The sequence below is a fragment of the Pistacia vera genome, unplaced genomic scaffold (genome assembly GCF_008641045.1).
Source record: "Pistacia vera cultivar Batoury unplaced genomic scaffold, PisVer_v2 Contig284, whole genome shotgun sequence".
Lineage (NCBI taxonomy): Eukaryota > Viridiplantae > Streptophyta > Magnoliopsida > Sapindales > Anacardiaceae > Pistacia > Pistacia vera.
In genome coordinates this window covers 838,823-852,354 of record NW_022196095.1, presented here as the reverse complement: position 1 = coordinate 852,354, position 13,532 = coordinate 838,823, and the positions used below count along the sequence as shown (strand labels likewise).

General features: G+C 35.9%; 3 protein-coding genes across 4 annotated transcripts; 2 read left to right on the top strand and 1 right to left on the bottom strand.

The window, feature by feature from the left end:
• The first annotated feature begins 703 nt into the window (after positions 1-703).
• LOC116134329 (E3 ubiquitin-protein ligase PUB23-like) lies at positions 704-2,103 on the top strand. The gene has a single exon (XM_031420016.1). The coding sequence runs from the start codon at positions 839-841 to the stop codon at positions 2,069-2,071; it is 1,233 nt and encodes a 410-aa protein (XP_031275876.1). The 5' UTR covers positions 704-838; the 3' UTR covers positions 2,072-2,103.
• Positions 2,104-2,447: 344 nt separating this feature from the next.
• LOC116134238 (3-hydroxyisobutyryl-CoA hydrolase 1-like) lies at positions 2,448-7,926 on the bottom strand. Its single transcript, XM_031419909.1, has 14 exons — positions 7,713-7,926; positions 7,551-7,631; positions 7,401-7,469; positions 7,254-7,317; positions 7,089-7,168; positions 6,896-6,979; positions 6,538-6,622; positions 5,957-6,042; positions 5,428-5,549; positions 4,914-4,974; positions 4,451-4,549; positions 3,623-3,724; positions 3,503-3,544; positions 2,448-3,370 (listed from the first exon to the last, which is right to left on the bottom strand). Exons 1-14 carry the CDS (start codon positions 7,728-7,730, stop codon positions 3,233-3,235), a joined length of 1,131 nt encoding a protein of 376 aa, XP_031275769.1. The 5' UTR covers positions 7,731-7,926; the 3' UTR covers positions 2,448-3,232.
• A 177-nt stretch (positions 7,927-8,103) lies between these two features.
• Positions 8,104-10,415, top strand: LOC116134239 (uric acid degradation bifunctional protein TTL). Of its 2 annotated transcripts, none has more exons than XM_031419911.1 (6): positions 8,104-8,291; positions 8,363-8,430; positions 8,513-8,570; positions 8,655-8,756; positions 8,971-9,118; positions 9,784-10,415. In XM_031419911.1, exons 1-6 carry the CDS (start codon positions 8,130-8,132, stop codon positions 10,236-10,238), a joined length of 993 nt encoding a protein of 330 aa, XP_031275771.1. In that variant the 5' UTR covers positions 8,104-8,129; the 3' UTR covers positions 10,239-10,415. The 2 variants fall into 2 exon arrangements, with proteins under 2 accessions (XP_031275771.1, XP_031275770.1); XM_031419910.1 differs by having other exon boundaries at positions 8,107-8,291; positions 9,781-10,415.
• The last annotated feature ends 3,117 nt before the right edge of the window (positions 10,416-13,532 follow it).

Here is a 13,532-nt window from a genome sequence, read left to right as displayed (position 1 = left end):
TATTATTATCTTATTCTATTTCACTATCCTATAAAAAAAACTCAAAAATACATTAATTTCAATATTCTTAAAATTTAATTCTACTTTATTTAACTCTTAAAACATTAATAATTACTTTTTTTTGTTAAATATAACCCAATTTTACTTTTTTTTTTTTCTTCTAAAATACGATTTTAAAAAGTAAACCGCCAAACCATGGTTCGGTCAGCTAGCAAAGGTTGTGAAAGTGTGAAAAGCTGCTCCTATTTCTGACCTTGATATTAATATGGTTTGACCAAACATATGAACAACATACATACATCTTCCACTACGTAGGAATATATATATTTATATAACATGATCCAACGCAGCACATCACTTGCACTTATCGCGGCATGATTTTGATACTTTCTAATTAAATGTTTTCATGTATGAGCAAGCAATTAATATTTCTTTATCTTTACTAAGTTGATGGATGTATAAGAAAAGAAAAGAGTCAGCGAAGGCGCTCAACAGCCCAGTCGAGTGCTGAGGTAGAGAACATGCAAAACCTCGCAGTCATCGCCCTTGTTTTGAATTTCTAATTCGCAAATGCACCTTGTCTTCCGCAATCTCATCTACTACAAATACATTCATACATAATTATAATTATATTGGTCATCCCCAACTTACCGCTACATTATCATTCATTTAAGGAATTGGTTTTTTACCGCCTTACCAACAATTCATATACTGTATACCAACTCATGTTGTAGCTTCCCAGGACTAGCATATCTAAGTAAAATATTTTACTTTTGATTATTTCCTCCACATATATACATCTGATAACAGGGCTCTTCCATACAACTTAAGAAAAGAGATGCAGACGGAAATGGAGATGAAAGATTATCCATTGGATTTCAGATGCCCCATATCAATGGAGTTAATGACAGACCCTGTCACCATCTGTACGGGCGTTACCTACGAACGGAAGAACATCGAGAAATGGTTCTTCATTTACAAGAAGAAAACTTGTCCTGCTACCATGCAATCCATCAACACTTTGGACATCACACCCAATCACACTCTCAACCGTCTCATCCAAGCTTGGATTAACAAACAACAATCCCCACCAACTTCATCCATCCATCATCACGATTTCATCTCTTTACTCTCAACCCTCCATTCTACTCCATTCAAAGTAACTTCTCTAAAGAAACTCCGATCAATTCTCCAAACGGGTGACCATACCAAAGCTGAATTCATCCGATCTGGTGGTGTCCAAATTGTTGTTCAAATACTTGTACAGATTCTTGTCGAAAACTCAGATTTTGTTGCCTTTAGAGCCAGTGAGGAAGCTTTAGGTGTTCTGCATCAACTCCCCTTACCGGAAGTGGAACACGAGAAAGTCTTGGAGATTTTGACCAACCGGGAATCCCTGATGTCCATGGTAATCATTCTTCAAAGTGGAAGCGCTGAAGCCAGACTTTACGCTATTACTATATTTCAAAAGATAGCCAAAACTGATTTTAACTGGAATTCCATGATAGAAGATCAAGGTATTGATTTCTTCAAATCATTGTTAGAACTAGTATCGGATGAGATATGCAGCAAGGCTAGCTCATGTGCGTTAGATGTTCTCATTGAGATATTAAGTTCGTCAAAGAAGAGTCGATTAAGGGCCATCGAAGTGGGGGCAGTTTCTGTCCTCATCGAGCTCTTACCAGAGTCAAGCGGATCTAAGTGCGAGAAAGTAATGGTTTTGATAAAATTAATGTGTGAAAGTGCTGAGGGAAGAATGTGTTTTGTGGGGCATAAAATGGGGATTCCAGCAGTGTCAAAAAAATTATTGCATGTATCGAATACAACAACTAAGATGGGGGTGAAGATACTGTGGTTGATTAGTAGTTTTCAGCAAAGTGAAAGGGTTTTGGAGGAAATGTTGATATATGGATCGGTGAAGAAGTTAGTGGCTTTGCTGCATATGGAGGGTAGATCCTCAACCAAGGAGAAGGTGATCAAGATGTTGAAGTTGCATGCAAATTCTTGGAGGCGATACCCTTGTTTCCCTTGTGATTTGAAGGAGTATTTGGGTTTACTACTTTCTTCCTAATTATTATTTGTAATTCAGATCATATCACTACTACGGTGCTTAATTCTGTGTTTTCATTATCTTATATTACTAAAGAAAGAAATTGGAATGACAAGCAAGGTTACTATTAATTTCAGATGGAGAAATTCATTCCATTAATGTATTCGCTTCGGCATATTCTTTCCTTATTACGTGTTGATGAACCACACAAGCCCATTCAACCCCCTAACTTTGACCAGTGATGGCTTCGTAATTTTATATATGCGAAATAAGGTCACACCCCTGCACTTCCACATCTTAATTAACAACTCAACTGAGTTCAAGGTGACAGTTAAAACAAAAAAAAAAAAAAAAACCCCTTCGATTATGAAGAAGAAAGTGATTATCAGTCAACTAAACAGTGTGCAAGGCAGCCTATATTAAGATGCTCAGAAACAAATGAGCTGAGTATGGCAACCAGAATCTTAGTTGAACCACCAAAACAACAATCCTAAAGGTTATTGCTTTTGTGACCATACAATGATGTCTAGAGTAGGTTGCCTCGCTTATTTATAAATTGACTACAAAACACCATATAATGCTAAAACTCAATTACCATCTTATAAATGAATAATCAAATTATTTTGCATGGGAGTTGGAACGTCCCAATGTCCTGCAATCAGCCTTTGCTTCAGTTCTCTCAAACTCATATCCATGGCTGGAACATAGCCAGATGACATATGCAGAATCAGTCCATGTTATTGTTGGACAATACTTCCATCATGTGACGGCACGAATACTAAGTCCCACCCAAAATCAACCTAATGAAATCATCAACAAATGCCAAATGAAGCAATCCGTGAACACATAGGAGCATATGACAATTAACGTAATGGGCGAGAAAGTAGCCAGTAGCTTTAATCTTTAAACATTAAAATTTCCTACCTAACAAATTAAGAAGCGGCAGGATTATCTCATCTCTCTCAAGGAAAGATATCACGAGCAATGATAATATCTAATTATCATCTCTCTTTATTTAACTGTAATTTACACTATATTTTATCCCCTTCACTTCATATATGTTCAGTGCTATAGAACTCAGCAAACTTATTTTTCTGGCCTGTTCATAAATACCCTGCAGAATTCTGATGAAGGTACAAGTTTGATTGAAATAACTGCAACACTATTTTCTCAGGAATGCTTTTAAAGTTTTGCAATGGCAGAAGCAGGCAAGTTAAACCTAGCAGGAAGCTTTAGATCTTCCCACTCTTCATCATTCACTGGGGAGAAGTACTGGTCAACCATACTGTCACTGACAAGCTCCAACTTAGATGGCTGCCACTGAATAGGAAAGAAGAGATCCCCAAACCCCAATAAAGAAGTGTCAATTTACTTATAGAAACCTAATCTAATAAAAATTCATGGAGAATGTAATCTAAAATGCAAGGATAGAGAAAGAAAATGTTCACAAACCTTCGGGTTCTTATCCTTGTCTAATAGTATAGCTCTGCAACCCTGCATTCAAAGATGAGTTTTAAAGACAATCACATGAAATAAAATATTACAGAAAACGTATTTGTGTAGGCTAAAAACCTCCAAAAAGTCCTTGCTAATTTCTCCCCTCATGACATGACAAACCATTCTATACTCACGAACAAGGCATTGACCAACACCTTGGAGCCTTCCTTCTCTAATCTGAAATGACATTAACAAAATTAACTTTAAGCTCAAACTTACAAATGCTTCAAACAAGTTTTCACATTCCAGCATTTACCCATTTTGGGCTGAAGTTCTTAACATGCAACAGAATACTTGTTTATGCAACTTATCATCTGGCCTTAATGAGCTTAAACAGTAGTATAATGTATTTATCCAAAAGCAAAATGGCCACTACATGATGGACCAAATTGGACCCTCACGACTGACCTAGCCACTTCATGGCAGTATCAACTCAATGAGAGTTGACAAATGCAATAGACATTAAAGAATACAATTTATCAGTCATCTCTCTGCAAATTCTTAAAAATGAATGCACAATTTCTCATTTAATGATGATAAGGTTAAGTACGACATTTCTGCTGATTGCAGAATCATATTCAACAGCAAGACGAGTTTAATGAAAAAATCAATCCTATTTTCTTTAGTTGGAAGGATTTGAACCTTAGACTTATCCCGACTCCACCTCTTAAAACCTGAGTGATCCCAACGCAATACTAGCAAATGCACGTCATAAAGAACTATTCAAGTTGCACAGGCATAACTAATAATAAGAGTATAAAAGCAGTGTAATTTATTTAATGAATAGCTATAGCTACAGAAACATAAATATAGTAAACATCCCAAGCACCAGAAAAACTGACAGTTTTATATTCATCTTCAGGCATTAATCAGATGAAGTAATTAAAAGCATGCTACACACACCGATCTGAGAGAAATTTTAAGACTAGTTGGTGAAGCCTTCTTCAGCGTCTGAACCGTGTCGGATATCCATGCGTCTGCCTCATCTATGCCTACCCTCTCCTACATATTGAGAAGCAAAAGAGATCCATTTATCAACAAAAAGTTTACCTATAATCTGTAAGAACTCCCACTAAGTAAAAGGAAACAATTACAGAACAAAGAAATGGCAAGAAACTCTCTAGGATATATTATTATTTAGTAAATACTCATTTACTTAGAAAACCCAAAAAGGTGGGACAACTCAAGTACCGTACATAGGACAGAAAAATTCCCAACCCTCCAACCCACCCCTCTCGCCCCCGAACAACCGAAAAAATGAAAAATAAATAAAAAAAGAACTTGGAAGTATACTAGAAAGAGAATATATTAAGGTTTTCCATACAGAAGCAATCCATATCATCCATAATTCCATTTCATAACTCACCAGGGAAGATAAAATTTCCTCAACTGTTCTTCGAGAAAAGCACTTATCAATAACATCCATCCTGTAGACAAATAACCACTGGAAATGAGGATCAGCCAAACACACAGAAATTCTAGATTGGCTATCTTATATTCCAACGAATTTATTCTGCATATATTCGTTACAAATTGCACACAAGGATAGACAAAAAATAGTAAGAAATCAATAATTGAACTAGAACAGGCACCCTTAATTATAGCAACAAGTCTCACTCCTAAGTACTGTATCATTTTTACTTTATGTAACCTTGAAAATGCGTAAGTTAGCATGTTGAGACAGACAGTCCTCTCTCTCTCTCTCTCTCTCTCTCTCTCTCCATATGATTATAATAATAGGATAATTGCAAAATTGTTACTTTAAGGACTGACCCGACCGATATTCATAATCCTTGAATAAGACTACAATAATAAAATAAGCTGAAACATATAATTCTACATCAATAAAATATAATTGCAATTATGAAAGAAAACCTAACCGATGATAAGCACTATGGTCTTTCAAATACGGTTGCTGAGTATATTTATCAATAATCTCTGAAATGACTGTCGGATCACTTGAATCTATCTTGCACAATGCTTCTTCCAAAGAAGATAATCTCTGGTAGCCAAGAAAAAGAAGTAAGCAGCAGCATCCAAATGGTATAAGTCCTCAAATGATGAAAGCAATCAAATTTAAGGATGCATGGCTTGGAGTTAGAGAGCCAAGGTGCACCCACTCAACCACTCTTTAGTTATTGATATGATAAACAGTGTAAAACTTATCAAAGTAAAAAGATGTCTTCCCAGTTCTCTAAATTTAGGTAAACTTGAGTTGGAATTTAAAAGCTAATTGCAAAACCAATACCAGTGCCTGTGAGGGTTAAGCTTCATATTCTTGTAAAACCACACCAGGTTAAATATCCCATTAACTTCAATAAATCAATTAATTTTGTGAATAGCTACATCCTTACAGTTGAACTTCAGTAAGTATACAGCTCAATAACAATAATCATAAAGGAAGCATACTGATGAGGGAACAAAGTGAGTTGCAAGGCCACATGCAAGCATTTCAGCACCATCCAACCTTGCACCAGTAAGACCGACATATTCTCCTGTCAAAGATAGTAGAAGATAGTTATGTAAAAATAAAATCCTCAAGTTTAATGTAAGCTACAAAAATGATTGAATATATAACGCACAATAGACAGCACAGATAAGAAGCCCCCCTCACCAAATTCTGTGAAAGATACCGTGGAAATTAAGGGATTTTGTTTTTTGCTTTCTAATACAAGATTTGAGAATAAGGTCTGTGATCAAGAGGTTAGATGTAGGTTTGGGGATCAACAAGAGGGGAAGTTCACTTCTCCCTTGAACTGAAGAGTTCTCCAAACGGTGTGCGAACTCATGACTTTACCCTCCACCTTACTATTATAGGAGGAAGAAATGCCATCTGACCCAAAGGCTGCAGGCAACTAAAATCCTACATACTATAGAAGAATAGGACATAATATTACCTTTGGAAATCGTCACAAATTGAAGAATTTGTACATACCATTAAATTAAGTTACAAGGATGTTCAAGAAAATCTAGAATATAACTAGCCTTACCAAAGAAACCTGGTAGTCTTGACAGGAAGTAAGAGGCACCAACATCTGGGAAGAGTCCTAAAGCTGTTTCTGGCATTGCAAAGACCTGCGAAACATCATACACAAAGACATGTGATTAAGAAAATTAAAGCCATTAAATTTTAAGACAACCTATATTTAGCTTCTCTCCAATTATTTGGCCAGCATTCCTACAGTTGCACTAGAAAGAAAATAAAATCAGTACCATTGAATGCCAACAACTATACAGTAACAGTATGAATAAATCATCACAAATAATCAATATTAGTCTGAGTTGCTGAGATCCATTAAAAAAATCAAATTATTTGAAGCTTGAAATTAAGGGAGACATAGTACGTACTGAATTCTCAGTTGCAACACGGAATTTACCATGTATTGAAGCACCAGCCCCACCTCCCATGACAATTCCGTTTAGAAATGAAACCTTGAATGATTGGCAAGCCAAGTATAAGAATAAATTTTTACTTACAGAAGAAGTAATGACTAAAATTAATAAGAATGCGAATAAAAATTTGTTTAGCAGACTGGGTCACCTGGGGTTTAGTGAATGTTGCCATCAAGAAATTTAAGAAGAATTCCTTGTAAAAGAAATTTGCACCTGATCTCCATCCACCTACGGGACCCAAAAAGTAGCATGTAAACTAGCTTCATTCAAACAATTGAGACGGTTATACTACAATAATTCAAAATTCATATACTTTGATTAATGTCACGAACGACTGCGGCAACATCACCACCGGCACAAAATGCTCTACCTTTTCCCTTACAAACAAATATCAAATTTTCAGTAACAAATAGATTCTAATTTAAGAAATTGAAGAGCAATGAAACCAAAAAGGAAATACCTTGACAATGATAAGCTTGACACTAGAATCATTCTCATAACGCAGTAAAAGTTCCAATAGCCGAGAAATCTAGAATTGCAATTAGATGAAATCTTAATGAATAAGAAAGAAAAAAGATTATGAAAGATGAGGAAGAAATCATATTCATACCATCTCGAATGAAAGGGCATTCAATTGCCTAGGCCTGTTCAGAGTCAATATTCTAACCAATGACCTCTTTTCTTCTACAACCTGTTGAACCAAAAACAAAATCACTCAATCAAAGCTAAGCAGCAACTAAATCCATAAAGAGAAAAGAAGAGAAAAACCCACCTGCTCTTGCTGTGCCATTTTGATTGTTTGTTGCTGCTCAAGTGCAATGATTACTCACAACTTATTGAGTTGTTTAGGACTTATTTTGCTTTGAAGATGATGAGTATTTTCTTCTACGATCGACTGAAACAAAAGGTACCTGTGGCCTAATGGATAACACGTCTCACTTCTAATCAGGCAATTGTCACTTCGAGTGCCTTCGGGTATGGGATATATTGAGGTGAATGTGAAAAATTTTCAACAGCAATTTTTTTTTTTTTTAAAATTTTTTACATCCTTAAAAGATTAAAAATCGAGGTATATATGAAAGTTTTTAAAAGTAACAGGGTGTGTTGATTTTTCGTCGAACTTGAGGGGAGGTGCTTGATATTTTCTCGTATTTATATCCAGTGGTATCGTTTTGATTAGGGTGGATTCATGGATCGATTGAGAGAGATGGAGGAATTGGTAGAATTAGATGAGAAGAAGTTGTTGGCATGCTGTGGAAGTAGCCAATTCGCCAAGGAGATGGCCTTGGCGTCTCCTTTTCCCTCTTTAGATCAAGCCATCTCTGCCGCCCGACACATCTGGTTCAATAAGGTAATATCTCTATCTTATTATCATTACAATTTTATTTCTCTGTTTTAAATATTTTATTTTACAATTTGTAGGTTGATGTGAATGGCTGGCTTCAAGCATTTTCGGCTCATCCTCAGATCGGTCAATCAACTTCTTCAGAGTTTTGTTTCTTGCTCTTTTCTCTCTCTATATCTTTCTACTTCTACTGCTACTTTTGCATATTTAAAAAGTGATTTGTGTAGGTGGAGTAAAGGAGAGCAATCCACTGCTTTTGCCACTGCTAATGATTCTACTTTGCGGGTTAGAATGATGTTTTCTCAACTATCTAATATCAATTCACTTTAATTTTTATCTATTCAATTTCTAATCTGTCCACTTTTTCAGGAACTAGCCGATTGGAATGCTCGCTATATACAAAAATTTGGATTTATATTTATTATATGTGCATCTGGGAGGACTATTGCGGAAATAGTTTCTGAACTGAAGGTAAACCATCAACTAGTAAAAATAAATTTCTCGTGATATTTCCCTAGCTTCTTTTTTTACCTAATCAGATTTCACCCTAACCACTTTTCTGCTGACGTTCACAACCGTGAAATTCATGTTCTTTCCTATCAGCTTTGCCTAATTTATTTCACAATTAATGCATTCAATATCACTTGGTGCTTTATTCTGCTTTCTTTATCATTGCTCTTTGCAGAAACGATATTCAAACAGACCCATTATTGAGTTTGAAATCGCTGCCCTGGAGCAAATGAAGATAACTGAATTGCGCTTAGCAAAACTTTTCTCTGCTAAACCAATAGCTGCTTCCACAGATACTGCCGATGGTGCGAAGAAAGCAGAAGGTACTTCTCCTTACATCAAACATCACGATTTTTATATGTTTAACTGTTGCTAGCCCCAATGCTGCTCTCTTTTATTCCTGTGGATCAATTGGTTGCCATAATGATGAGGAAATAAACACTTTGGACACGATGTGACTAACATGGTTCATTTTTGGAAGAAAAAAAAAAAAAAAAAAATGGGGTAACCTTTGTTTTTCAGGTCTAAAAATTCCATCTACCCACTGTGCAGACCAATGGCAATGAATAATTTTTTTCCATATATCCATTGATTTGGTTGATTACCTCTTGACTGTGTAATCTGTAGTATATATATATATATATATATATTATATTATATATATATATATATATATATATATAAAAGAAAGGTTTTATGAAACACAAATGATGAAATTAATTTGAAGTACAGATTAGTGACATAGGTTGTCCTTATCCTTGTAGAATTAAGTTTGCCATTCAAGGAAAGTGAAAAAGTAGATGAAAGAAAAATATGTGCAATGATAACTGATTTTCTTTCTTTTCCAACTACCAATTTATTCTCAGTTCTAACTTCTAATAGATGCCAACTCCTAAATTATTCTATTCCCAGGACAGGTCTCTTGTCCTTGCTTGCATTGCAACTGTTTCAGTTAATGTTAATGTTGTTCTTTTTTCAACTCTAGAAGATCGTATGAGTGTCATTGGAGGACACTTGGCCCTTACTTCTGAAACTTTAGCGGGAAAAACATCCCAAATCCCAAGTCGAACCCGACCACCCATCACAACCCATGTGTTGGATGTTTCTCAGGGGTCCCCAGCTGCTGGTGTGGACGTGCTTTTAGAGATATGGAAAGGCACACAACCACGTCCCTTGTTTGGTGATGCAGATAAAAGTGGGTGGGTAGTCCAGGGGTCATCAACAACAGATAAAGATGGGCGAAGTGGTCAACTGATGAGCATTGTTGAGGATTTGAACCCGGGATTTTACAGGATAACATTTAACACTGGTACATATTTTCCTGCGGGATTCTTTCCCTATGTTTCTATCGTGTTTGAGATCAAAGAATCACAGCAGCGAGAACACTTTCATGTTCCTCTGCTGCTTTCACCATTCTCGTTCACTACTTACCGTGGAAGCTAGAAATTTATGGTTTTGGTAGGCAGTTGACAAATGAAACTCCATTTCTTTTGCAGATATGTATTAGGAGTGTGTTGTAATACAGTATGTCAAGTTACTGTTATTTATCCATAAAATAAACAAACAGATAATATAAAGATTGCTTCCTTATGATGGTCAAAAAGCATTGAGTTATTCCTTGCCCGTGTCTCTGCCCCTAGAGTTAGTAAGTTTTTGGGTACTTCTACCCAAACGTCGCAGCAAGCCATAACATGTTCACACTTGGCGATGTTACTAAAATGTGTTTGGTTAGGGGTAATAGGGGATTATTGAGGTAATCTTATATTATTTGATTACCACGTTTAGTTGTCAAGTAATATAAGATTTCAATAATCTTTTAATACCAATAGTAGTTATTGTTGGTAATATAGAAGATAATCTGATTACCTCAATTTTCTTAGTTATTTTAAGATTATTAGGTAATCTTATTTTTGTTACAATTTTACCCTTTAATAATCAAATTTTAGGACAATAATACCCTTGTTTTAAAAATAATTTACAAAAATACAATCGACTATTTTATCCTCATATAGAAAGTATTTAAGACCTAAATACCTTTGAAATTTAAGAAAATTACCAAAGGGTGGTGGTTGGATCTGGCCACCATCGCCAGCTGTCGGCAACCACCGCTGGCGGCGACAGAATGGCTCACAATCGGCCTTATCTAGTCGACCATGTGCTGCTAAGGCTGTTTTTGCCAGATCTAGCCTTTCACGACCAAATCTCCATTGTTGTTGCCATTGGCGGTGGTGGCAGGTTGTCGGTAGTGGCTTGGGGTGGGTGGGGGTGTTTTTGTTAAGTTTTAAATTTTTTTTGTTACTGGGGTGTTTTAGTTAAATCTAAAATGTAGGGGGTTAAAAAATTATGGAAAAAATAATATTATATTAATATTAAAAAAGGAGAGTAATTTAGTAATTTATATAATATACCCACCAATTTATTTCTCTTAGCCAAACATATTAATATAATATACTTACAAATTTATTTCAACCAATCAAACACATTTTCTTAAACATTCTCAGTAATTCAAAGTAATTTATCTTTCCATTAATATAACATTCTCAATAATACAACATTCCTTGAACCAAACACACCTTATATGTTATATTTATTTGACAAGGATCTATCCAAGAAAGGACCACTATTTGGATGCAATGATATTATATGCACAAACAAATTTTACAAAGATTTGTGTATTGACTAATGTGACAGAAAATGAATAGAAGAGTGAATGCAAAAAGTCAAATTCACATGTTCACTATTCCATTCATTTTCTACAACATCAGTTTATACACAAATTTTTGTAAGATTTGTTTGTACATCTAACATTATTCATTTAGATATGACATTGTATAAAAATTGATAAATGATATCCAATAATCATCACTGGGTAGTCTGATGGTAAAAGAGCAAATGAGTCAAGCCATTTCTCAATCTCACTGGCGAGAGGCCATGTCCAATGAGCTCACTGCTCTAATGAAACATGGGACTTCGGACTTAGTTTTACCACCTTCAAACTGTAAACCCGTGGGCTGTAAGTGGATATTTTGATTTAAAAGGAAAGCTGATGGGTTAGTGGACAGATTCAAAGCCCGCCTAGTTGCTAAGGGTTATAATCAACGTCCGGGTGTTGATTATAAAGAAACATTTAGCCCTGTGGTCAAACCAGCAACTATTAGAGCTGTATTATCTATTGCAGTCATGAATGGATAGGATTTGAGGCAAATGGATGTCAACAATGCCTTTCTAAATGGTGAATTAATTGAGACTGTTTTATGGTGCAACCTCCGGGGTTCAAAGATCTTGCCAAACCAAATCATGTTTGCAGGTTAAAAAAGGCGATCTATGGACTTAAACAAGCCCCACGGGCTTGGTACACAACACTCAAAAATGCTATTCTTCAGCTGGGTTTTCAAAATTCCAAGGCAGACTCCTCTCTCTTTATTTACAGTCAAGGATCAAATCTTTGTTATTTTCTGGTTTATGTTGACGATCTTGTCATTACCAGAAATAATTCCTCTCTTGTGGCCAACATTATTAAGCAGCTGAGTGACATGTTTTCTCTCAAGGATATGGGTTCTCTTCATTTTTTCTTGGGGATTGAAGTCATCTTACTGGGGCAGGATTATTTCTCTCACAACATAAATATGTTCGTGAACTTTTAGCCAAAACAAGTATGAGTGATGCAAAGGATGTCTCAACACCTCTCTCTACCACTCAATCGCTTCAATTGGTTGATGGCACTGCTGCTGTGGACAGCTCAGAGTTTCGTAGAATTATTGGCAGCCTTCAATACCTCTCCTTGACACGTCCAGATATCTCATTTGTAGTCAACAAACTCTCTCAGTTTATGCACAAGCCGACTACAAATCACTGGACAGCAACCAAAAGGCTCCTACGTTACTTAAAACAAACCATTTTTTATGGTATTCAGCTCCACAAAGCTGGAACTCCAGTATTAAGGAAATACTCTGATGCCGATTGGGTTGGAAATGTGGATGACCCAACGTCAACCTTTGCATATATTAGTTTTTTGGGATCTAATCCCATTTCTTGGAGCTCAAAGAAACAAAGAGCAGTTGCACGATCCACAACAGAGGCTAAATACCGATCATTAGCGAATGCGGCTTCTGAGACAATGTGGTTATCCACTCTTTTCAAAGAACTCGCATTTCTAGTCAAGGAATCTCCCCAGCTGTTATGTGACAATCTTGGAGCCACACATCTCAGTTTTAACCCAGTCAATCATTCACGCATGAAACACATTCAAATTGACCTTCACTTTGTGCCTGACTTAGTGCAAAAAGGAAGCCTTCGAGTAAGACATGTACATACTTAAGACCAACTAGCTGATCTGTTAACGAAGCCACTGTCAAAACAACACACGGAACTGCTAAGTAACAAGATTGGTCTTGCCGATGGAAGCTCAATCTTGCGGGGGCGTATAAGGGAAGCATGCGTGGATTTTGCTCAAATCAAGACAGAGCATATCTAGCCTAAAATCATGTCAAATATTCTGTCATCAACTCTGCATTTGAAAATGATTCTAAATTTGAATTGTATTGCTGTATATTGTAACAGTAGCACAATTTTAGCTGTACCATTTATATGTTTCCTAAATTAGCTTCTCCAGTAATCTGTATATAACATAGAAATTGTATCAATGAAAAGGGTGGAAATTTTTCATTGAATTTACGCCAATATCTTTCTTTAATACTTAACAACTCCAAGTTCGTGACTGATCCAAGCTTAAGCCGA

Coding starts and splice junctions, on each gene's coding strand:
- LOC116134329 (XM_031420016.1), top strand. CDS start 839: ATGCAGACGGAAATGGAGATGAAAGATTATCCATTGGATTTCAGATGC.
- LOC116134238 (XM_031419909.1), bottom strand. Junction 4,975..5,427: donor GACCATAGTGCTTATCATCG/GTTAGGTTTTCT, acceptor ATTTGTCTACAG/GATGGATGTTATTGATAAGT. Junction 4,550..4,913: donor AGGAAATTTTATCTTCCCTG/GTGAGTTATGAA, acceptor CTCAATATGTAG/GAGAGGGTAGGCATAGATGA.
- LOC116134239 (XM_031419910.1), top strand. CDS start 8,130: ATGGATCGATTGAGAGAGATGGAGGAATTGGTAGAATTAGATGAGAAG. Junction 8,757..8,970: donor AAATAGTTTCTGAACTGAAG/GTAAACCATCAA, acceptor TGCTCTTTGCAG/AAACGATATTCAAACAGACC. Junction 9,119..9,780: donor TGGTGCGAAGAAAGCAGAAG/GTACTTCTCCTT, acceptor TTTCAACTCTAG/AAGATCGTATGAGTGTCATT.